The 26,093-nt window shown below is 49.9% G+C and overlaps 1 protein-coding gene across 1 annotated transcript in view; it reads right to left on the bottom strand.

The window, feature by feature from the left end:
- Nucleotides 1-8,710: 8,710 nt before the first annotated feature.
- LOC149331582 (protein Skeletor, isoforms B/C-like) overlaps nucleotides 8,711-26,093 on the bottom strand; it is a 30,026-nt gene continuing 12,643 nt past the window's right edge. Inside the window, exons 5-10 of the mRNA XM_089557378.1 lie at nucleotides 20,967-21,132; nucleotides 19,885-19,960; nucleotides 17,660-17,886; nucleotides 17,432-17,515; nucleotides 10,204-10,210; nucleotides 8,711-8,828 (exon numbers count right to left, since the gene is read on the bottom strand). Of these exons, the coding sequence (XP_089413504.1) occupies nucleotides 8,711-8,828; nucleotides 10,204-10,210; nucleotides 17,432-17,515; nucleotides 17,660-17,886; nucleotides 19,885-19,960; nucleotides 20,967-21,132 (678 nt within the window). The remainder of the gene's footprint in view (nucleotides 8,829-10,203; nucleotides 10,211-17,431; nucleotides 17,516-17,659; nucleotides 17,887-19,884; nucleotides 19,961-20,966; nucleotides 21,133-26,093) is intronic.

Below are 26,093 nucleotides of genomic sequence, written 5' to 3'. Positions count from 1 at the left end.
CACCTCCATGAGCGCATCCTTGAAGAGCTTCGTCACGGCTGGCCTAGAAGCGTCGTTGCAGGAGAAGACCAGACGGGGTTTGTCAAGTTCGATAGCCGCTGCTTCCAGGGCTTTTGGGCTGACGCCGACAGATACGGAGGCTAACGCAGCCACATTGAGGTCTCGTACGAGCTCTCCTGCGAACGTCCACGCCACGGCAGTGGTGACTGCTCCACCTTTGGGCACGGGCCAGTCTTTTATGGCCCAGTCTCGGAAGAGCTCCCGGGCCACTTTGATCACAGTATCGCCGTTTTGCCCGACCTTGTCTCGTCTCATGCAGTCTTCATGCAAACCGGCGGCTATCTTCACATCTGCGTCCGGCATGCCTAGCAGCACCGGCTCGATATCACTGGCAAGCTTGTCCTGCAGTATTGTGTCGCCGGACACGACACCGCCTGCTCCCCCGCCGGGCACCGCGTGGGCCTTGCTCCAGGCTTCGCAAACGTATTCGTAAAAATTATCACAGGGTTTCTTGCTTGTGCTAAGGAGCGACTTCAGATACTTGGCTTCTGCGTTGCAAACATCGCTAGAGCAGTAGTATGTAGTGAGGGCAGGACGACGAGTGGTGGGTTGATCGGTTGGCCCTATTTGGGAGGTGGTTATCGTCGTCTCTTCCGGGGCGGCTGGGCGAGGCCATAACAAATAGAGCAAAACGACAAAAATGAGAAGGAGAATAATCAGCAAGATGATGCAACAGGGGCACATTCCGGACTTTGTGTAATGATCGGGCGTCACGCTTGGCCGGCTTTTTCTATCTTTTTTCCTTGACAAATCTGTGGCTTCTTTCTCGCTAGATACAGGTTTCCGCTTCTTTTTTTTCTTTTTCTTAGGTTTTACTTTGGATATGGGCTCCTCTTCTTCGAAAGCATCCTGGGCCTTTGCTATTGCTCTCAGTCTTGCCCTGGCTTTGGCCTTGGCCTTCCTCATTTCGTACTGCGCCTCTGTTTCATTCCTGTGCTTGGCACACTTGTACGTGTGAGCCTCGTGCTTATCTCCGCTGAGTGTCTTGGAAGTCACCATTGCAGCTGTGAATTCTTTGGAGCCAGGGGAAGCTTCTTTTCCCATCTCAGGTGATGTAGTTGACTTTTGTTCCACAGCGGCTTTAGCAGCTGCTACAAAAGCAGGCTTTTTATCTGCTGGTTTGGCATCCTTGAGCTTCTCTTCGGTGGGCGTCTTGCGAATCGCAGTCGCAGCTGTGACCCCTTTGGGTCCAGAGGAAGCTTCACTTTTTATCTCAGGTGATGACGGTGACTTACTTTCCGTAGGACTGCTTGTAGCCGTTACAGAAGAAGGCTTGCTATCTGCTGGTTTGGCATCCTTGTGAGTCACAATCGCAGCTGTAAACTCTCTGGACGCAGGGGAACCTTCGGTTTCCATCGCAGGCGATGGCGTTGATAAATATTCCATAGCGTTAGCAGCTGTTCCCAAACCAGGCTTCATCGCTGCTGATTTGCCATCCTTTGTAGCAGCCGTTATCACTTGGTATTTTTCTGCAGGTGGTTTAGGCCCTTTAATCCCTGTTTCTGGGTCGGTTGCAGCCGTTTTTACCGGCAATTTGGCCTCATGACTAGGTTTGGCGACCGCAGGGACCGTGGTACGCTGTCCAATAGCGGCTTCCGACGGCGCCTTGCCCGTAACAGGTTTGCCACCGGGTTCTTTCGTCGGTCCTTCGGCAGTCTTATGGGCCCCGGACGCACTAATGGGCAGTTTGGCAGCTTCAGCCTGCGGTTTTGTTTGTTTCTCTTTGGAGATAGCAGAGGTGGCAGGTGGTACCACAGTATCTTTAGACACCTTATCAGTTGAGGTTGCAAGGTCTGGTCCGCCTGCCTTGCCAGGTGCAGGCGTGGCCTCTTGAGGTCCCTTTTCGGATGGCGCCGTGGGTTCTGGTGCGGCTGCCTTGGCAGGTGCAGCTATTGTATCCTTAGGTGCTTCGGCTGCAGTTATTACGTCCGGTTGAGCGGCTGCCATCGAAGGTGCAGCCACTGTTTCCTGAGGAACCTTTGCGGTAGGCACCGTGGTCTGTGGCGCGGCAGCCTTACTGGGAGGTGCAGACACTGTCTCCGTGGGCACCTTGGCGGTAGTTGCTGTGGCCTGTGGTACTGCTGCCTTGGCATCTTTAGGCCCCGCTTCAGACACCTTTGCTGCAGGCGCCGCAGGCTGTGGTGCGGCTGCTTTGGCAGCTGCAGACATTGGCTCCTTGGCCATCTTCGATGCAGGTGCCGCAGGCTGTGCTGCTGCGGCTTTGGAAGGTGCGGGCACTGCATCTTTGGGCAGCTTTGCGACCGGCGCACCTGGCTGCGGTGCTCCTGCCTTGGCAGGCGCAGGTGCCACATCCTTGGACACCTGTGCGGTATGCGTCGCAGGCTGTTGTGGTGCAGCTATTTCTTTGGGAGGTATGGCGATAGGTGGTCCAGGTGCTGTTGTGGCAGCAGATCCGTCTTTGACATGTAACAGTGGAGTCTTTGGGGGTGGCGCAGGACCGTAGTCCCATAGCATCATTTCACGGTAAGCTTTATCATTAGTTGACATCTTGAGGAGGCGCGTACCAGTAGAGAGACCAGTAGCGGGCCCTGACGCACACACTGGCTCTGGTATTTCGGGCGGTTTTCCAGCTGGTGTTTTAGATGCTTCAGCTGTGTCTTTCTGAGATACTGATGTCGCATGGCCTTTACCTTCTTCTTTTGCTGGCTCACTTGAATGAACACCAGTCTTTAACGGAGCAGCATGAGTAGGTGCCTTCGTGGGGGCCACGGAGGCAGGCGTATGACTCAGGCCGTGCTTCGAATCGTGAGTGACAGGCTTCGTGTCCAAGCGTTCAGCCAGAGTCTGTCGGACGCTAGTAATAAAGGGTCTGGTGGTCGGAGTCCCCTCTGCGGTTTTGTGTGAAGGTGGGCTAGGCTCTTTAACAGTGATTACCAGCTTCGCATCTGGCGAACTTCCGATTCCACCAGGCGGGACGTCGTGAAAAAAAGCACTCAAGGGCCGCATTTGTATTCGCTGCGTTGGCGGATGGCTGTGGGGATCGGATGCTTTCTCCGAATGGGCGAGTTGTGCTGGGGCAGCCTCACGAGAGTCATCATGAGATGCCATACTTAAAGGCCGGACTGGGATACTTTTGACCTCAGGACTGACTGCAGCCGATTTCTCAGCGGGTGCAGCCTCTTTTGGTAGGTGTTTATCAGGTGTGCTAACTGTGGAAGGGGTCGACGAGCTAAAATCAAGACGCTCTCTTTTGTCGTGTTCCATCGGCCCTGCGTCTTCGGTTGTAAATGCCCCTTTTTGTTCTGGATGAGCTTCGGGAGCGCCTTTATGTGAAGGCTCTGGGTGTGTCACGTGGTCTTGTGACACAGAACTGGGTGAAATCTTTGTTTCGCGAGTTGGCTTTGGTTCTCGGGGTACAGAAGCTCGTTTTGGTGCCTCTTTCTTTTTGTCGACCTGCTTTGTAAGTGGCGTTGGCTTCAACTCTTCTTTAGTGTCATGAACTAATCCACTCAAGGGCCGGACGGCGACTTCCGATGTTGACTTCGCTGCGGGTGGTGGCGTGGTCTGCCGTTTAGATGGGCCAATCGGTTTCGAAGGACTGGGTTGACCTGCCGGGGATACCGGTGACTTCGACTCCGGAGAGGACCAGGAAAACTTCTCGGCTGGAGGCGAGACTGAACGCACACCCTGCGTCCCCCATATTAATTGATTTTTATTAGGTTCCACAGAGAGCTTTCGGTGGCTCTTGGGGTAATGTAGCAGCTCGGTGTAAGCCAGAGCTTCTTTAGAGTGAGGAAGAAAGTGCTCATAATCCACTGGCGATCCATGCTCAATGCCTTCCTCAGTTTCCTTTGGTTTCTCTGGCCTCTTTACTTCTTTTGTACTTGCTTTAGCAAAGGAATCGGACTGTCTTTTGGGGTACTTGAGCAGCTCGGTGTATTGCAGAGCTTCTTTAGATTCGGGAAGGAAGTGTTTATAGTCCACTGGCCACCCATGCTCGACGTCTTCCCGAGGCTCCTCAGGTTTCTCGGGCTTCGTTGGTTCTTTTGTACTTGGTTTAGCTGACACCTCTTGCCCACTCTTTGGATACTTTAGCAGCTCGGTATAGTGCAGAGCTTCTTTCGACTGGGGAAGGAAGCGTCCATAGTCCACCGGCCATCCGTGTTCAACGTCTTCTTCGGATTTCTTTGGTTTTTCAGACTTCTTCGATTCTTGTGAACTTTGTTTAGCAGGGGGCTTTTGCTGGACCTTGGGGTACTCGAGCAGTTCGGTGTAGGCCAGAGCTTCTTTAGACTTAGGAAGAAAGCGTTCATAGTCCACTGGCGATCCGTATGCAACGTCTTCTGGTTCCTTCGATTCCTCAGGTTTCTCGGGCTTTAACTCTAATTTAATTTCTTCTTGGCGCTTTGAAATCCTAATTCCTTCTTCTGTGACAACTGATGATTCCTTCGGCGGCTTTCTCACTTTAGTCTGAACTTCGTCTGCCTTTGGCTCTGGTTGCGCCCTCGTTATCGGACCGACGTTCCCTGGGCGGATCATGATCGTCGTAAGGATGTGTTCTATGATTGAAGAAAACGAACTGCGATCGGCTTTCGAAGCTGCCGAAGCTGGTGCCGCCGCTGGAACATGATGTTTCCTGGTGATGTCCACCTTCACCTGTAAGGCAACGAGCAGCAGATAGCAGTGATAAGAGAATGTAACTTTTTGGTGCAGCAAATTAGCTGATACTTTGTATCTTGAACCCTTTTATGTAGAGTGGTGTTAGGTAAGGAATAGGAAAAATTCATTCTAGGACCAAGAATGATAAGAACAACCGGATATACTGCTTGAGATATATTTTTCAGTGCTGTTTCTTCGGACAGATTCTTTCAGCTTGTTATGATATTCGCACTCTCTGTAAACGAAGCAAGCCTGAATACCTCTTCCTAATTTGTACTTAAGGCTACTTCTTACCTCCACTGTGCCATCATCCGGCAATGCGTCGGGCCCACGGCGAAGGTCTTCCAAGCCACCGGTCATCGATGTCGAGTGCCCTGGGAATTCGCCAGGCTGCTGCGATGTGACAAGGCTCTGAAAGTTCCCCGCCGCTGAGCTGCCTACAAGCTCACCGGGTCGGCCTTCTGTACTGCTGCTCTCCGCAGAAGGATCCTTCAAAAACGCCGTTGTGCTCGCGGCTCCTGCGCGGACTCCATCTTGGCGAAGTGCTTTGTCTCTTTGGCTCTTATCTCCGCTCCGAGTGTTTGTCGTGGCTTTCCAGGCACTGTAACAGGTCACGTCTCCCATCGCTTCTCTGGTGTCCAGTTTATGCTTTTGATGGAGACCTGCGTCAGGTAGAGGGAGCGCTGGGGTTGGAAGCGCCCGTGATCCCGCGTCTTGCTCGGGTCTTGGCAGTGATGCAGCTGCTGATCGCTGTCGTGTTCTAGAAGTTGCAACAGCTTGCAGTGACGACATCTTGGCGGAAGCAGGATCGGCACTGGGCGAAGCCCGCATCGTGTGTGGCTTCGCAGTCGCCATGATTTCTAGTGCGCCACGTTCGCCTCTTAGAGGCTCATCGTTACTTCTGTGCTTTCGGCGCTGTTCCCCGGGCGTCTTTGATACCTCCTGGTGTGGATGAAGCTTACCCGGAAGTACTGTAGACGCTTCGTGGACATCAACGAAGTGCTCCCGCATCATCGCCATTGGGGCTGCAGAGATTCCCTTTGTCCTGGTTGGAGGACGTCCTGTCGCCTCCGAGGAAGGGCGCTTGAAAATTCCCGATAACTTGGGAGAGGTCTTTAAGGAACGCGGCTTTGCTGAGACGGGCGACGCCGAGACGCTGGTCGAAGCCGTCAGCCTAAGCCGTGGGGGTACGCGACGTCTGACAGCAGCGGAAGGACCAGAGATGCTCGGTGATCGAGCTGCATCATCACCCGGCGGCGGAGAACCTTCTGTTTCAGCTAATGGCCGCTGTGCCTGCGGCAGGTCCCTGGCTTGGCGATGGGCGCCGACCGAGCTCGAAGGCGGTGGGTTTCGGACGGACGCCTCTCGTTGGGCGGCGGCCACGTTGGGCTGCCGCGGGTGCGGGTCGGAATAGCGTCCTGACCGCTTCATGGATAACTACCTCGTTGCGCGGTTCTGGGGCAGTCGTTTTCCGTAGAAGGGAGCCGAACCAAACCGTGCGGCGTCAGGCGAGAGCGCGCTGGCACTGAACGTGGCTCGTGCCCTAGCGGCTTTTTCTTATTGCGTCAAGAGCCCACTGCGCCCTCTGGACCGTTTTAGTGTAAAGGGCGCAATACAAAAGCGTACCTGAAATTATTTTAAACTTATTGAGTTCGTAATGTACGTTCATGTTTGTTGAGTGTTTTCTTTGAGAACTTGCGGCGACGGTTCGGATTTGTGCGCAGGTGGATCGTGTACTAAGCGACGACTGCTTGCGAGAACGGCAGCCTAGACATTAAACCGACCAATCAGCTTAGGCGTGTCAGCTTTTAAGTACGAGAACTGGAATAGATAAAATAACAAAAGGGGAGGAGTAAGGACGGATGAGAAAGAGAAAGAGGAAAGAGAACGATGGGGTGAGGAGCAAAGATATTCAGCCCGAGGACATCATCATCATCATCAGGAAAGACATGCGGGTCGCAAAGTCAATAGCTTTCGGCCAAGCACGATGCACGCAGGAATTTAAACAGGGCTTGGTATGTCTAGAGGGATGTTGATCACTGTAGACACTCTACGACGATTCTACTTTCCGCCAGAGGTTCGGATGAAAGCAGTGTAGAGTCTTGCAGAGTTGGTCTTTCGGTCCTAAACGCAAGACACTCACACAGCAGATGTTCGGTTCTCTCTCCGCAGCCGCGTGTATCAGGTCTATGACAATGCGGAATGTACCTGTTTGTAAAAGCGACATCAATAATACATAAGCGGTAAAGCAAAGTTGCCTTACTTTGCGGTAGATAAGGCAGGAGACGAAGGCGGAATCCAAGGTCCAGTTAACTGAGGCCTGCAGTGGTTTGAAAAACTGGAAGATTCGTGCTGTCCTAGTTAAACACGAGCGTTTCCAAGTGTGGGCATCTTTCTGTCAGTGGAACAAGGCTTCTTCCTTACGGTTTGCCATTCGGTTACATGAAATGTCTGCAGCATATTTAATTTCATTTTGCATGAAAGATAGGTTTTGCGAGCTGATCCGAATGTAGCAGCGACGTCAGTATGGAGATTACCACCACGAAAGTGGGCAATGACCACAAATTACTTAAACGGAGATTAAGGTTGATTCTGTTATCTCGCTGCGAGCTTTTCGATCTGCGGCACGTGGTTAGGGAGCAGCTGCAGTGCGCCAGGGTTGAGGCGATGTTATAAGGTTGGCATCGGTAGATCGTGCAGATACTTCAGGTCTCAATTTGGTTAGCCGTATTTAGTCTTGTTAGCCTTTGCTTATTTGTACAGATGTTGTACGTATACCACTTACAAATCAATAATATTGACATATAAGCAGCAATATCGAATGGGCATTGCATTCCTGTCGTCTGTCTTTCCGGTTAGGTTTATTACCAAGTTTTGGCTGCGAACTGACTTGAGCAGGGGGCGCGTTATATGTAGATCGTGGCCGACACTACGCGCGCGGCTAAATCTTCTGGAGATTTGCACACTTTGAATCGGGAAGAGGCGAAGAGCCATTGCTTGATGACAACAAGAGAGAAAAAATAACAATGAGGGGTACTGAGGGCATTTCTACATTTCCTTTTCACTAGCCCCCAATAAAAGCTCTGTATGCCTCTCAGCAAAGCGCACAGATAAACACGGCTCTGGTTCGCTTGAAACAGCGTCTAGACAGGATGCAGTATGGACATACATAAACGTGTACCGTAGCTGTTACCTGTATGGGCTGTTTTATGTTAGCCATTAAGGACCAGCTGGCCCAACAAATTATTCATTTATCCATCGTTCCAATTTTAGTATATGTACTTTGGAAGTACAATACTAAAATACTAAGTACTTTGGAAGGCGGCTAGAATTTCTTTGGAGGAGAAATTCTAGAGGCCCGTGTACTGTGCGATGTCAGTGCACGTTAAAGAACCCCATGTGGTCGAAATTTCCGGAGCCCTTCACTACGGCGTCTCTCATAGCCTTAGTCGCTTTGGGACGTTAAACCCCATAAACAAACAAACAAACAAACAAACAAACAAACAAACAAACAAACAAACAAACAAACATTTATCCATCATTCAATTATTCCATTAATCAATTATCCAACAAAGTCCTACCTCAATACAAAAATCACTACGAATGCAGCCCTGGAAACTATGTGTAATTCTTACACCATTGATAGAAGTGAAATATAGCCTCGTAACTTGCGTAAAACAGCGCTATTGGTAACTGCTGATTAGTTATTACGCTTTCTTGCAGACAAGAGTGATCATTTCGATTTTCGTTTTCATTTCGTTTTCTTCTGTTATGACCTTTAAGCGTTCGCAAATGTACTTGAAAGCGCCCATTCCCGACGACACGACTAGTTTCCCCACCACCCGTATGTCGGTTTGTAAAGTGTAGCCGGTATACAGACGGCGGCGCCGCCCAGCGGCAAGTAGGTGATTGGATTGTGAGCTCCAGGAAGGAGGAGTTCTACCCTGTATACCCCGAATCCATCAACCTTCTTGAAGACCGTGGCTATATTAACAATACCATAGGCAAGCATTTATTTTTGAGAGGTGCTTCAGTGGACGCTGCCCGCCGTCAGTTCATCAGCGTGACGCCGGATGATGTGCTCGCCCTTGGACTTCGAAGCCGCCATTGCCAAGTGGGATGTGGCCGCACTGTGGATGCCCTGGCGGCTGCATGAAATAACGAGTCACGGTCATTGCTCATGTAGACAACAATTTCGCTAACTTACGACTCCTTCACCAGGTTTAGCAAGCCCCCTCTATTCCTAAAGTGATTGTTCTCCCTTCCGCGTACCTCATAGTGTGGCCGTGCTGTCAACAACAATCTGGTATACGCGCCAAACTGACGCGTTTAATTGCCTTAATAATCTATTGCCTTAAAGCTGTGACCGCATGAAACATTCTTGCTACGCGACGTACGACGGCGACGGCCATCGCCTCGTACACTCGCACGTAATGACGAGACTTTCCTTGTAAAAAGTGGCCTGCAGACAGTCTATAAACTTCTTAGACTTCATTGCCTTCCTATAGATATTTCCTTTTGTCTATTCACAGTCTATAGACTGTCTATGGGCAAGAGTCTACTAAAAGTGCATGGCCATAAATCTATAGATTGTCTATATACTGTCAATTGGATTATTAATGCCTATAAACTATTCTTTAGGATTGGTCTATAGACAGTCTATAGACTGTCCAAAGAAAGTTTTGGAAGGGTTGGCTGCAGATCGACGCGTTTCAGCAGTGTTCTTTGGCCGCGGCCGCCTCAGTGTTCAGTCACCTCGCGTTATTGGACGGGCAGACCTGCGCTAGAAACCCATTTTTAAAACTTCGATCAAATGAAACACAATAAAAGATGCCGAACTGCATGCGGGTGCCACCTGATTGGTGTCGAGACCACATCCACCCTAACCTAACCTAACCCAACCCAACTCAACCCAACCCAACCCAACCCAACCCAACCTATCCTAACCTAACCTAACCTAACCTAACCTAACCTAACCTAACCTAACCTAACCTAACCTAACCTAACCTAACCTAACCAGTGCGATGGTCTCGACACCAGAAGTGCTTCGTCAGGTGCTACCTGCGTGCAATTTGTCATGGTTTGGCACGCGCTGGGGGTAGGGTGGGTCCTCTTTCTTTTGCTTATGATACTAGTAGGTCGGAAAGGACCGTTCACACACGTAGCGCTACACGCAATTATTCGGTGCCAATGTTTCTACCTGGTGCGCCGGGCTAGCAAGCATTTTTGCGCCACAAAACCGCCACGGTGGCTCCGTGGTTATGTCGTTCGTATTGTGAGCCCGACTACGTGGATTAAGTCCTGGTCGAGGCCGCCGCGTTTTGGACGTGCACCTTAAAACGACGCCCGTGTGGTCTGCGATGTAAGCGCGTTGAAGAGCCCCATATGGTCTACATAAGTTCGCGGCTTTCCACTACGGCGTCCCTTTCTCGATTTCTTCTTTCACTCCCTTCTTCGTTCCTTCCCTCACGGCTCGGTGTCCACCGAGAGTGAGACAGTTACTCAGCCTTACCATGTCCTCACGTGTTACCTGAAAGTGAGAGCGAAGTTCGGAAATGTGCACACTAAATGAATTGATTTTTAGTGCGCCAGCACTTATAATGGCCATTCCCCGCATGTATGTCTGTCCGTCTGTCGTCTGTCTGTCTAAAGCCGGTATTGTGACCGGCTGCTCACGTGCCCACCGGGTGATGGGAAACCTGTACCATATGTCCCGCGGCAGCCAATTTAATCCTGAGAGGCTGCTCGGGAACAGCAGCCTGGGTCACAACTCAACCCAAGCAACCCAAGTCCCACCCATGGCAATACCTGCCATAGCACCTGACGTCATGTTAGCCCACATATCTGCGTTTGGCCTAATTACTCAAATCGAATGACAATTCTTGAGCTCATTAAAGGGTGCAGTAACTGTCGGTGCGCAGCAATCAATAACTGATTCATGCTGAAAGGAATGGAGGCACGGTAACTGCGACTGCCACCACACCGCGGGGGCAGGGATGAAAAAGGGACAGAAAATAGACTACCTAGTGTCGGGATCCGGATGAATTTCGGCCTGGCAAGAATCTTTAACTTACACTGACATCGGCACAGCACATGGGCGTCCTTCTGCATTTCGCCTCCCTCGAAATGCAGCCGTCGCTGCCGGTAATGGATTCCGTGACCTGAGGCCCTTAGCTTATGAGCAGGATTTTTGAAAACAAAAGCGATTCGTGAAGGCACGCAAGCCGTGATTCAATAACAAAAAACGTGCCTCACTTACCACGTTGTCCCTATAAGCAGCCATCATCAGCTGCACTTGGTACGTTGAGCGCCGTCTGAAATAAAAGTGGCAAAAGTAGCACTAAAATTGGTACGTAAAACCATTCCAGCTTGGTCCGAGGAAAACGCATCGTGTATCAAAACGGCAGCAAAAAGTTGGTTGGTTGGTTGGTTTATGGGGTTTAACGTCCCAAAGCGACTGAGGCTATGAGAGACGCCGTAGTGGAGGGCTCCACTACGGCAGAAGGTTCAATAGGAAACGACGGACGGCTTGCTTAAGACGATTCAGGGCACTCTGAGAAAAGCATCGCTTGTTTCAGAAACCATAGCTCAAGTAAAACTTTAGACACCATGTATATAGCCCACTAATGTTTTCTTTTGCGGTAAGTTACTCGCCTTCCACACAGGCTCAAGCCCAGCTTTCCTGGACATAGGCAACTAGCTTCAACTGTCGCCGCCAGAATGAGTGAATCCCACGCAAGTCTTTTGCGACATTTTCACTTGTATTTAAAGAGAACTTTTGAGCGCGGTGATATGCTACGTGCACATTTTGATTGCGATGGCCTACTGCCCTTACGCGTGAGAAAATATGGCTTTAAAAATTGTTCCTGAGCCTGCTCTACGGAATACATGCACTGTATACTTTTGATGGCCGTAAAAATTGACGGGGTGCACCAAACACTCCAAGTTCCCGTGATGACTATGCATGTTCAACTCCATGGGGCACTTATTGGGAGCCACGCAAACTGAAAGCGTTTGTGCATGCTTTTTAGGTTTACGTTTTATAAGGCGCAAACGGCATGAAGCAAAAAGTCTTGTAGTCCATAGGCGAAAAATTAATATAATTTGCGGCACATGACTATACCCGTAATGACGCTATTGTTGCTCTACACAAGAACAGTCCTCCATTAGGCAAGAATAGAATCAAAATTAAATAATTCAGATAATTCATTCCCGATTAAATTTTAACGAAGCCTTACCCTCCAGAGCAGATAAGCCTTTAAACTATGTCTGCTTCTCTACGGTATACCCTTCAGTCCTGTCTCCGTACGATGTTTGAAAGCGTGAGGTCAGGCGGTGTAACTCTGTCCTTGCTGAGAATATTCATGAAAGGGGGGAATAGGTCGATAAAATGTAATAATTTGTGTAATAGGCCTCATGATGCTTTTGTATTGTTTTGTGTTATTATTGTATTCGCAAAGTATCAATTTGTTTGAACTTTGTTAATCTTGTTCGCAACTCTTAAGGGTAAATAAATGACTGTCCATAAATAGGCTTGCTTCTGCAAACTCCCACACCTAAGACACATGGGTACGTCTTGTACACGCTCGTGAAAGCGCGTAAGCATAGCCCACTCAACAATGGCTTTTTGTTGGAGCATCCTGGTTATATGAGAGAAGTACTGAGTTGATATAACACTACCACAGAGGAGTCACGAGGTTTTTAATGTGTACAAGCCTGCCCCGTTCCAGTGCTCGGCCTTTTCAGTGGTGAAACGATTAGAAAACGCGCTACCTTCTACGCATTATAAAGCGTAGAGACATACCAGCAGTCTTTCCTGCTGTTCTGTCTGTATCCAATGGGCGTGAATAACTGCTTTCGCGTGACAAGCGCGAGATTCATGTTAAAATTCTAACAGATGCTCCCGCATTGAGTATAAAGAACGAAGTGAAGCTTGAATAAACCAGTGGTGAAAAAGGACAAATCGTCAAAAGTTATCTAGGATGATAGGTGTAACGCAAGAGAACGGAAACGGCCAGAGTGGGTGACGGAACAAACGCGGATTAATGACATACTATTCGAAATCAAAGAGGAAGAAATGGGCTTCGGCAGGGCATGTAATGCGAAGGCAAGATAACAGCTGGTCCTTAAGGGTAACGGAGTGGATTCCAAGAGAAGGCAAGCGTAGGGGGCGGCAGAAAGTTAGGTGGCCGGATGAGATTAAGAGGTTTGCGGGGATACGGTGGCCACAGCTGGCAAAGGACAAGGTTGATTAGAGAGACACGGAAGAGGCTTTTTCCCTGCAGTGGGCGTAGCTAGGCTGATGATGGTGATGATGAAACATCCAGCTGGAAAACATTACGTTGAAGACTCTGCGAGACCTTTTCAAAACTCAGTACTTGTCATCATTGTTTGCTTGAATGTTTTAAGTTGGGTTTGCTTGTTTTTTCACACGTGGACTCCAGTTGCATACAGAATGCAATATTCTTCCTTGGCATTTAGTGGGCTGGGTATTATGCAAGTGCTCTGCTTTCGTGTAGAGATCTGCCATTGAAGGGACATGCGGCCCCTTCAAGCTGGCCTTTGGCAGTTTTTAAGCATGAAATGCTTTTAGCGCCCGTTGTCGGCAGTGTGGTGACGTCACGCCGACACCGAGAGCCATCATCCGGGCTCTGAAACGAGAACATCCGGGCACCGTACGAGACTTCACGAGATTCAACGAGACTCTCTAGGCCCTCCCACGGGACCGGCATACAAGCGCCGGTTGCTCTCCAAACGAATCACAAAAAATAACTGCTGCCAGTGTCTTCTCAATGTTTATCAAGATATCAGTCGAGCTGTGCATTTGATAATGCACGGAATTATAATTTCCGATTTCTAATAACGCGTGGAAAAAGCACATACATGCCACAATACACTTCGTTGTCATACGTGATCTGTTAGGGGCTTTGAGAGAAGGCCGCTAAGAGAAAGAGGGGAGCTCTAGGGCGAGAAGGGCTTTCGGCTGAAAAACTGCTTTCGCGTGCTCCCCAAGGATGGCGCTGCGGTCCTACACACGCTAAAACACACGCATGTAAAAGACCGGCCGCAGGGTCTTCATGCCCTTTCCCCCTCTGGCAGGCAGATGTATACACGCTCGCGGAGCCGAATTCCGTTTCGCGCATCTTCCACAAAAGCTGAACTTGCTGCACTTAACTTGGCTGCGGATTATCCTGGAAACCCCAAGTCTTTGACGCGTCGCTATTTTATGCGATTCCAAAGCAGCTCTCATGCTCCGAAAGCAACGTGTCCACCACCTACCTGTCGTCCGGGCACTAGACCGCAAGCTTCGCGCTGCTCAAGACCGCGGCGTCTATGGCTCCCTTCAAATGTTGGCATTAGCGGCAATGAGCGGGCTGACCAAGCGAAGTCTGCACACGACGCAGACGTTCCTATCTCGTCCGACGTCATCGCATTCGACGTCGCACGCTTGGCTATACACGAGTGTATTCTCAAAAAGCACCCGACAGTCGCGTCGCCTCAGGCAGCCCCCCTCAGCTGATTCACTTCAGTGACTTTGGCATTCGTGAGCGCGCGACTCTCCTTAGAATGCGCATAGGTTGTGTTTGGACAGCTGAACGCCTCTTCCGCCTTCGCGACACTGGCACTCCTTTCTGCCAGAATTGCGGTTCCATTGAAACCCTTGCGCATCTCCTCTGTGAGTGCCAGTCTTTTGATGCCCCGCGGCAGACTATTCGCGATGGCTTTCGCGATCTCGGTCTGCCATGTGCATGTCTGAATGACATCCTCTTTCCTAAAGGACCACGCGACAAAATGCGTCGCGCATTCAAACTGGTCCTCACATTTTTTGACCAGACGTGCTTACGAGCACGGCTCTGAAATTATTTTTCACAGTGCGCATTCCTGCCCGCTCCTACTCGCCAGGCCTTCGCCTAGGCGCACCGCTTCCGCGGCTCCCGCGCGCGTCTCCGCTCGCTTGGGATTCGTCCAATCTCTCCTCCAATGAGGGGCCGCGCCTCTCCGGAGGCCCCGCCCGCTCTCCTGGGATTTCTCTCCTGGCGCGCGCCGCGGCCGCTCGCTGCTCTCGTGGCGCCTACAGGCTCTGGCCGTTCTCGTTCCGGACAGCGTTTGACTCGCTCTCCCTACCTGAGACCCGTGTTCCCCTGGGGTGGTATTCTCCCGGTGTCGCCTTTTGCGACATGTCGCATTCGCTCTTCGCTGATTGGCTCGAGCCGTGGTGACGGCGGCGTGACGACACGGACCCGCCTTCCTGCTACGTTATCGTGACGTCGCCCCAATTTACTACGCTTAGTCGAACAACGGAATGCGCTGAAGCGATTCGCGCGGGCGAGCGTACGAACGCAATCGGCAGTTGCGGCTTTTGCCTTGGCGTGAAAACATGGCGACGTCCTTTCAAGCGAGAGCCGCCCGCTCCAGCCAATTCAGCAGTCCTTGCGATTCCGGTCGGCATGTTTACCGGCAACTACTGGTGTTGTTACTTTTCGCTATGACTTACCTTGCTTCGACGATAAAGTTTAAGCTGCAATTCAGCCTAGTTTTTTAGATACGCTCTCGATTCTGGAGCGCGCAAGCCTAATGGGACCTCCAGCTACACTGCTACCGTCTGCAACTGCCCGAAACGCAGCCGAAACCTAGCACAACCGTCCGGAACGAAAGAAAAATAGATTTGGAGCTTTTTCGCAGTGTTTTATAGACTTAAATGAAGTAAAGCGAGTTTATATTAAATTTGTCAATGTTTTTTTGAACATTAGACGTCATGTGATGGCAAATATTCTTGCTATAAAAGATACGAAACTACTGCTGCTAGTGAATCAGCAGTGGTAAATTGTCGCTTCTCGGAGTGAATGAATGCACCGCAGACGAAAGTGCCGGCGGCTTTTTCCGTTTCTTCGAGCATCTGTAAGCACTTTTTTAGGCCCCGCCCATATGCGACATGTCGCAAAAGGCGACACCGGCAGAATACCACCCCTGGTCTCGCGTCTTGTCCTGCCCTTGGCCATGCATCACTTGCCTTTCACCCGGACCCTTTACATCACTATTCTATATATCCCATTTCCCCAACGAGGCGCAACGGCGGTGATTTCCGGAGACAGTTGAACGCGCCTCGACCCCTCTTCCTACATCATCATCAAGAACCTCTCTCTCTCTCTCTCTCTCGCGGAGTATTCGAACGCGCTGCATATACATTCTTGTCAGGCCTGCGTCTCGTCGTGTCCGCGTACGCTTCTGCATCGTCCTGCATTTCAATGCCGCCACCGTTACAGCTGCTTAAGCCGAGCAATGTTTCGAACGCGCTGCATATACATTCTTGTCAGACCTGCGTCTCGTCGTGTCCGCGTACGCTTCTGCATCGTCCTGCATTTCAATGCCGCCACCGTTACAGCTGCTTAAGCCGAGCAATGTTTCGAACGCGCTGCATATACATTCTTGTCAGACCTGCGTCTCGTCGTGTCCGCGTACGCTTCTGCATCGTCCTGCATTTCAATGCCGCCACCGTTACAGCTGCTTAAGCCGAGCAATGTTTCGAACGCGCTGCATATACATTCTTGTCAGACCTGCGTCTCGTCGTGTCCGCGTACGCTTCTGCATCGTCCTGCATTTCAATGCCGCCACCGTTACAGCTGCTTAAGCCGAGCAATGTTTCGAACGCGCTGCATATACATTCTTGTCAGACCTGCGTCTCGTCGTGTCCGCGTACGCTTCTGCATCGTCCTGCATTTCAATGCCGCCACCGTTACAGCTGCTTAAGCCGAGCAATGTTTCGAACGCGCTGCATATACATTCTTGTCAGACCTGCGTCTCGTCGTGTCCGCGTACGCTTCTGCATCGTCCTGCATTTCAATGCCGCCACCGTTACAGCTGCTTAAGCCGAGCAATGTTTCGAACGCGCTGCATATACATTCTTGTCAGACCTGCGTCTTGTCGTGTCCGCGTACGCTTCTGCATCGTCCTGCATTTCAATGCCGCCACCGTTACAGCTGCTTAAGCCGAGCAATGTTTCGAACGCGCTGCATATACATTCTTGTCAGACCTGCGTCTCGTCGTGTCCGCGTACGCTTCTGCATCGTCCTGCATTTCAATGCCGCCACCGTTACAGCTGCTTAAGCCGAGCAATGTTTCGAACGCGCTGCATATACATTCTTGTCAGACCTGCGTCTCGTCGTGTCCGCGTACGCTTCTGCATCGTCCTGCATTTCAATGCCGCCACCGTTACAGCTGCTTAAGCCGAGCAATGTTTCGAACGCGCTGCATATACATTCTTGTCAGACCTGCGTCTCGTCGTGTCCGCGTACGCTTCTGCATCGTCCTGCATTTCAATGCCGCCACCGTTACAGCTGCTTAAGCCGAGCAATGTTTCGAACGCGCTGCATATACATTCTTGTCAGACCTGCGTCTCGTCGTGTCCGCGTACGCTTCTGCATCGTCCTGCATTTCAATGCCGCCACCGTTACAGCTGCTTAAGCCGACCAATGTTTCGAACGCGCTGCATATACATTCTTGTCAGACCTGCGTCTCGTCGTGTCCGCGTACGCTTCTGCATCGTCCTGCATTTCAATGCCGCCACCATCACAGCTGCTTAATCCGAGCAATGGAGCCTGTGTTAGGACCGGAAACATTTCATGCTTACTCTACTCTCGGTTACGGGAGAGGCATATTTTTTTCTACAGACTTCTTGCAACGTGTAATGATTGCGGAAACAAAGTCCTAGTCGGTTGTATTGTACTTGAGCGCCGAAAAGAGTACAATTTACCCAGTCGGCGCCTAACGGCGACTGCTGCAGCCACGGCGACCAGGCCCAAAATGGTCACCAGGGGAAGGGGCCGGATGACCATGCCTGCGTAAAAGCGCATGATCCAAAGGCTGCCTTTAGTCGCTGTGCTGGTTTTGCCAAGCGACTTTTGTCCCAGCGTGTAAAGTTGGGCTAGTTGAAAGGCATTCGCAACAAGAAGCGTGAACAAGACGACACGACTAAGCCTACCTGAGTTTGCACGACCCTTCGTTGAGTTTGGCGTAGGCGTAGGGTTGATCTTTTCAGGCATGTGCAGGGGCAGGCTTTCGGCCAGCGCCTTGTCGATGGCGACGTCGGCATAGCTCTGCTTGGTATCGGCGCAGTACATTGAGAACCAGTTGAACTCATTCCAGTGGTGGCCTTCGGGAAGCCGGATCGTCACGTCAGTCTTGTCAACACGCCCAACCTTTCCCCTCCTGCGTGAACATCGTACATGAGAACCGGGACTCGACCGACATCCATCGTGTCTCAAATGACAGAAGCACCTCACTCGATATTGAAACCTTTGATTCGGGTTTCTTTCATTCACTGAACACTAGCAAAGGGCACGAAGCGACATCAGTACATTACTTATAACTGCGACCCACGTTGATCCACTGAACAATAGGCTCAGCGTTCACGAAACGATGACCCCATCGTGAGTACTCTTAAGCACTTTGCGTCGCCAACGGTTGTTTCTCCTTGTAAAAAGCGGCCACCGCAGTGAATGTTATCATCCTGACCCGAGTGAGTTCATTTATTAGCGCTACGACGTTACACAACAGCTCAGCGTCGGGCAACTTCTGGTTTTGTCACCCTTGATTTCAAAACTACTACAAAACCACGCCGCATCTTTCCCTATGCCTATCGTCAACCGTAGCTGTGCGAGGTCTTTCGACGCTGCCTCTAACTACACTGCCAGTTCTGTAGCCAAATGGGCTGCAGATAAGAGCTGGGCAGCGCTCCTGATCTCCTTGCCCTTTTGGCGATCGTCATTAGCCGTGCACCTCCGCTTTATGTCAGTGTGGTAGTGTGCGTCACCTGGTGGCACATGAAGGAAGCTGTGCGCTATCTGTTACACTAACGCTAGTTTAGTCCTAGCAATGAAAATTTATTTTTAGGCCACGCCAAGTGCACTTCTGTTTGCTGCGTTACTTGAGAACAGTTCGCCTTAGTCTCTTTACACTTACTTAAGAGGGCATTAGAAATACTATTTTTCAATTAACAAGTTCACTAAGGAGTACTGCACTGAAGGTTGCCTAAACGCATAACTGAATTACGAGAACTAAGGCGTGCTTTTGATATGAAAAAATAACTCAGTTATTTTTTATTTATAGCAATGACATTTATGTAATTCTTGCTCGGGGTACTATACGCACTCCTGATCAATTCGCGCTACAAGGAACATACACACGGAAACACAAACGGACGAAGCGCATATTGAGGTGACTGACGCACTGATGAGGTGACTGACCAAGCATGTTATCGCTTATAAAAATGGTCCATAGACAGTCTATAGACTTCTTATTGACTATTGACTTCCTATAGATACCGCTTTTTGTCTATTCATAGTCTATAGACTGTCTATAGACAAATGCCTACTAAAAGTGTATGGCCATAAATCATATAGATTGTCTATAGACTGTCTATGGCATCTGCATTGCCTATAGACTGTTCTCTAGGATTCTAGGATTTCTCTCTCTAGACAAATCTGTCTATAGACAGATTTCTGTCTATAGACAAATCTCTAGGATTTGTCTATAGACAGTCTTTAGACTTTATAAACAGAAGTCTATAGAAATTCTATAGACTGTCTATAACTTTTTTGTAAGGGATTCGCCATTCATTCATAATGCAGACTTTTCGTACGGAAGGTACAAAGAAGCCCATAAATGAACATACCAGCACGACAAAACACTGAGAAATGCCAGAGCTCGTGAGCTTAATTTTGGCGCTAGCAGCCGTAGAGACTTTCCTGCTGCATCATTCAGTGAGCCAAAAACATCGTCTGAACAAAACACCATGCAGTAAAGTTCAAAAGATATTATGGCGCGGGAAGCGGTCAATTCCCGTGAGTTTCCACAGCATACACATGCGAGGTACAATAGCATTTCAAGATTGTTTAAATGCTTCCGTAAACGCTTAAACCTTGCCGTAAGGGAAGGGAGGCGGTGTGAGTGAAAGAAGGAAGAGAGAAAGAGGTGCCATAGTGGAGGGCTCCGCGGCTCAATTTCGACCACCTGGGGATCTTTAACGAGCACTAACATCGCACGCACATCGGGGCGTCCATTGCATGTTGCCTCCATTAAAAGGCGGCCTTCACAGGCGAGATTCGAACCCTAGACCTGATGCTCAGCAGGCGAACGCCAAAGCCACTCAGCCACCGCGTACGCTCAATGCCGCAGCAATCTGCGGTCATCCATAGCTCTACTCACTCCTGGCCGTTGTAGGCGAGATGCATCAGTTCTTCCGGCTTGGGTTGAGTATTCGGGGCCGCCACGAACGTCGCCGCTGCGGAAAGAGTGCCAGCAGTTTTGACGATTTAAGTTGCAGTTCCATATGATGGTTCTTGTAATTACACGCGTTTTCCGTGTGGGCCACATGTAAGCAATTTGAACATACGGCGTCCATACGGACAATTAGACAACGTATACGGAAGCGTCTGAACTCCCACGGACTCCGCATGACGCAATAAACATAAACTAGAAATAACGCCAAATCCCTTCGGAAAGAAATTTTGCAGAGCTTAAGAATATTTGTATGTTTTGCACACCATTGGGGCTTCGTAGTCGTGTAATTCCATACGCAGAGTTCTTACAAAACGTTCCACTAGGGATGCAATGCGTTGCATACTGCCGTACTGCCGTACTGAAACGTTCTGTATGAGCCGAACATACGGATTACGGCGATGCAGATCACGTAAGTGATGAAATATTCACGAATATCTGCATGCATACACTCTAAACACGGTAACCTTTGGGTAACCTTTGTAAAGGTCACATTTTCACATTGAAGTATATCTATAATTTAAAGGTTACACAATGTAACCTTTCCACTTATAATCTTTGTAAAAGTTACAAATGGTAAAGGTTACTTCTTTTAACGCATAGGTTACGCAACTTTTTTTAGCGCTGTAACCTTTACAAAGGTATACATCATTGAGTTAGCCATATATGCTTTCCGTATACATTTTCTAATTCCCTCTCTGAGGCTTCCGTATGACTATCATAAGATATGCATGACGTCATATGAAGAACGCATATATGTTTATATTCCCCTAGGGCTGTCCGCATAGTCCGCACAGACGCAGCATCCTCCGTATGGCTTCGTCTTGTGTGAACCCATAAGTGGGTCCTGTCTGGGGTAGATGGACAGTATGGTTGCAGCTATCACATTTGTTGCGTCTAACTTCACCTACTCTTGCTGGAGGCACTGCCGTCTGCTGCTGTTTCTGTTGTGATTTTATAGCTCATAAGGTGGCTGACGCTATCATGCGTCATACAGGGCCTCGACTTACAGGGGCACTGGGCGTCGTAGTGGAACCCCTTGAGCAGCATAATGCCGCTGTCCCTGAGGACCACCTCGTCGGCCATGGTGCCGCTCTGGTTGCCGCTCAGCTTTCCCAGGCTCTGCTCAGTCGGCAGCACAAAGTCGGCCGGTATCTGCACGTTGCCGAACTCGCTCTGCGGACGGTATTCGGGTGCATTAGCGTAATGGTCATCACCTTCCAAGTCGGTTGCGTACTACACTAGACAAAGACATTTTCGTAGGAAATTGGCATATTTGTTGAGGAACATATGCATTGTCATCTACTGTAAGGGAAATATGGGCAACTTTGCCTACTCTTGGACCCTCACCCAACTGCGCGGGAACGCGGACGTGCTCTGCATGGGCTCCGTGAATCGTCAGTGTTCTTGACCGGAAAACCCCAGTTTAATGCAAAGTGTTTATTGGATGTGTTCCGTGAAGTTACGAGGACCATCTGGACACCAATTTTATCTCTGTGAGTAGAATATTTTTCCACTTACGGGACATTTAAATCTTGAGGCGGCGAGAGCCACGCTACACCTAACGCCGACGTAGCGTCGGCCGTGGCCGAAGCAGGAGACGCATGGGCTTCGCTGGCCCTACCGGGGCTGAGCAGCCTCGACGGCGGTATGGCATCAGCATCGACTGCGGCACACATTACGGCCCCGGTTATTGAAAATAACCCGGGTACGGACCAGCCCCAAGCCATGGAGCTTGCAAGCACCAATTAACAACGCTGGAGCTACGAGGGGACCGCAAGAACAACCAAGAGTCTACCCAGTCAACGAGACCCCGTGGCGAGTGATGAAGGAATTAGTGGAGCGCAGAGCCCAGAGGATAGGAAAGCTACCGGTCAGGCAAGTACACCTTCGGAGGCAAACAAGACTCCAGTGAGAACGAGCGAGCCACAGCAGCAGAAACCTGGGACGCCGGGACCGAACGCCATGGTCCCGAACGCGCCACCGGCGTCCGCTGCAAACAACCAACTGAAGACACTCCCTGGTAACAGGCGAGATTTCGTACAGCTCCCGAAAGGAGGATACAAAATCGTATTCCGACCGAAGAGCCACAACCTAAGAGTGGGAGATTTCAAGCCCAGCGATTACATACAAGCCCTGGTGAAGGAATGCAACCTGGTATACATCGGTGACATGCTTGTCGCGGTGAAAGCCATCTCAAACATAATAATAGTCCGGACGCCAGATGGTGCGAAGGCAGAAGCTCTGCAAAAGACGAGGAAGTTGTGCCTCGGAGACAAACAATTCGAGTTCAATGCCTACTGCTCCACGGCGGAGGGAACTATCCGGGGTGTGGTGCATGGAGTGATGGCCGGCACCACGCAAGAGATCCTAATGAACCACATCCAAGTAGCAACGCCGGGAATTCGTGCAGTCTACGCAAGAATGCTCGGGAAGTCAGAGTCAGCGCTCATCGCGTTCGACGGACCGAGGTTGCCCAAGACAGTCGCAGTGATGGGAGGACTTTACAGAGTTTACCCTTACCAACCTACGAAGCAGGTGTGCTTGAGATGCCACCTGCAGGGGCACCGATCAGACGTCTGCCCGGAACCAGAACCCATTCCGCAGTGTCCTAGATGCAAACGTGCCAACGTCGACGGACACGAGTGTGGGGAGCCCAGGTGTGAGTGGTGCGGCGAAGCTCACGCCACGGGCGATATAGGATGTAAGAGACGTCTCAAGCGGAAAGGCCAGCAGAACCAGCAAGGCAAGAAAAAAGAAAGCAGTTGCCACGGTGGTCACAGGCCGCGGTGGTTCGACAGCGAGGAAGCCGAAACGAAAGGAAAGAACGGATCCTCGAGATCTGCGTCTCGGAACAGGCGCGGCGGCAGCAGAAGCCGAACGCCGTTCTTCAAAGAGGGAGACTTTCCGGGGCTAGCAGACGCGAGAACCACTGACCACGATGGCGACAACGCCTGGGTTCGAGGGAACGCTCACGGCGCTTCCGCATCTAAACAGAAGACCAAGCAGTCCAAGAAGGTGAGTCAGTCTAGGAGCGAGTCTCCAGTCTATCCCACTGCTCTAGACTATTCGATACAGGCTAGATTCGAAGCTCTAGAAAAAACAAACAGGGAACTTAGAGAGGAAAATGAACGACTAAAAAGGAGGCTCTCGTTTATAGAACAGCGACAACAAAGAGAAGAAAATGATACAAACCGAGGAAAAGTACACGGAGTACAATCGCCCACGACGAAAACAAGCACGCAAGGGCCAGCAGCCGTACAACCGCAAGTAAGGGAAGAAATAGATGCTACTATACCACTGCACCAAATACAGGAGCAACAGAAAACAGTCTTGGCGACGCTGGAACAAATCATGAGCAGACTGAACGCAACCAATCAGAGATTGGCAGAACTGTTCAGGAGACAAAACAAGAGAGCACCGGAACAGGTCGACCTAAACGAAAGCGCGAAGATCTTCGCGGCGCAGCAGTAGTGTCACATCATGGCTAACGCAGAAGAAAAATTTACAATATGGCAATGGAACTGTAGAGGATTTCGAAAAAAAAACCGATTTCAACATACATGTAATGCAGCATAAACACCCTCCCACTGTAATAGCGCTGCAAAAAACTAACACTTCGCCGAAGATAGTCGGCTACGACACCATAGTAGATGAAAGATTTAAAAAAGTGGCCATTTTATGTCAGAAGGGGGTCACTACGCACAAGCACACGACACCAGAAAAAGATATAGAACACCTTTTAATAGAGGTAATACCTAAGAAGCGCGGGGAGAAGAGCCTATTCGTACTTAACATATATTCACCACCTCGCAAGAAGAGACATGACTTCAGAGAAATCATTAGAGCGGTGATCGGCCTGGTAAAACAAAACCACCTTGTGATTGTAGGAGATTTCAATGCTCCGCACAAAGAGTGGGGCTACAAGATGAATACAAAGAAAGGAAAAACCATCCAAGATGGAGTGGACACGCACGGGCTGGAAATCGTTACCGATAGCAGATACCCTACTAGGGTCGGAAACAGCGTTTCAAGAGACACTAGCCCTGATTTGACCATCATAGGAAATATCCTAGACTACGAATGGTCTAACACCGGGGAGCAGTTCGGAAGTGACCACTACGTAATTCAAACGCAAATTAAACTTACAAGGTTCAGCACAATCCAGAGAAAGACAAAAATCACAGATTGGAAAAATTCCGTGAACAGTTGGAGAATGAAGCCGGAAGAACTGCGATAACGGACATCGAAAAGTGGACCAAACGACTACGGGAGGTCCACAGAGACAATACTACAGAGCTAGAGGTCACCGATGAATTTTCACGTGCGGATAAACGATTGCTACATCTTTGGGAGGCTCGTAGGGGACTGTCGAAAAGATGGAAGAAACAAAAACATAACAGGAAATTGAGACTCAGAATAGCTCAGATCAATAAGGAGATAGAAGACCACACTGCAAACTTACTTAGAGATAATTGGCACCAAATTTGCAATGAACTAAACGGCAACTTGGGTAGAGCTAAAACATGGGCGCTGCTCAGGCACCTCATAGACCCGACAAAATCGAAAAGAGAAAACAGCAAAACGATAGAACGTATCACGCACAATTTTCAGGGAACGGACGCCCAGATTACAGATTTTCTTTGGTCCAGGTACGTCGGAAGCACGCAGGTGCCACCCTGCACCATGGTATATTCAGGGACAAGGAACTCGAAGCTGGATGAACCGATAAAAGACTACGAGGTATACGCGGCTGCCAGGTCATTCACAAGGAACACAACACCGGGAAAAGATCAAGTAACAAATGCAATGATCAGAAACCTCAGTGATGACCAAATCGAAAGCCTGACTGGACTAATCAGCGAGCACTGGGAAAGGGGCACAGTCCCGGCGGAGTGGAAACACGCTGAGATTATCGTGATACCTAAACCAGGGAAAACACCCAGTTTGGAGAACCTTAGGCCCATTTCACTAACTTCATGCCTCGGTAAACTATACGAGAAAGTGGTCAAGACTAGACTGAGCATTTACATGGAGGACAACGGTCTGTTTCCGGATACCATGTTCGGGTTCAGAACGGGGCTCTCCACGCAAGACGTGATGCTCCAGTTAAGAGACACGGTACTAAAACAAATATCGGGCACTCGAGAAGGCGTAATCTTGGCCGTAGACCTCAAGGGGGCCTTCGACAACATCGGCCACAATGCCATTCTCACAGAACTCTCGGCAACAAACTGTGGGGAAAGGATCTTCGCATACGTAAAGGCCTTCCTGTCTAACAGAACAGCAACGATCGGCATCAACAACATTAGGTCAGAAAAGAAGACGACGCCAAAGAGAGGGACGCCACAAGGATCCATCATCTCACCTTTGCTCTTTAACATAGCAATGATTGGATTAACTAGGAGACTGAAAAACATCAAAGATGTAGAACATTCAGTTTATGCGGACGACATCACAGTGTGGACGACAAAAGGATCGACGGGAAACAAGAAAGAAATACTGCAAAGAGCGGCGGATGAGATCGGTCAATTTGCTTTATTTAGCGGGATGCAGTGCTCCCCAGAAAAATCAGAATTTATTAGACTTCACAAAAATAAAGAGGACAGGGGAACGATAGAATTAGAGATAGATGGACAACCCGTAAGAAGGACAAATAAGCTTCGCATCTTGGGAATGTGGCTGCAGGAGAAAGGCAAACGGGACCATACCATCCAGCTCTTGGAACACTCCACGAAACAGATATGCAGGATGTTAAGCCGGATTACGAACAAGAGAAAAGGGGTGAAGGAGCGAGATGCGTTACGGATCACTTCTGCGCTCATCATACCGAGGATGACGTACGCGCTTCCGTACCTACAACCTAACAAAGGGGAAAAGAACAAAATGGAAACATGCATCAGAAGGGCGTATAAGCAAGCCTTAGGCGTCATGACCTGCGCCTCGACAGAGAAGCTGATGAACATGGGGGTGTACGGCACCTATGAGGAGCACAGCGAAACCATGCTCAGATTTCAAATGGAAAGACTTAAAAGAACAGCCGCTGGCCGCGCACTACTGATCAAGCTAGGATACCCGGCAGAAGACGAGGGCGAAGACAAGACAGACATTGACAGCCAAATTAGGAGCACTTTCTT

Source organism: Amblyomma mixtum, chromosome 8 (genome assembly GCF_055824585.1).
Source record: "Amblyomma mixtum isolate Tamu chromosome 8, ASM5582458v1, whole genome shotgun sequence".
Lineage (NCBI taxonomy): Eukaryota > Metazoa > Arthropoda > Arachnida > Ixodida > Ixodidae > Amblyomma > Amblyomma mixtum.
Note: the sequence above shows the minus strand (reverse complement) of the source record. Positions and strands in the feature narration are given on the sequence as shown.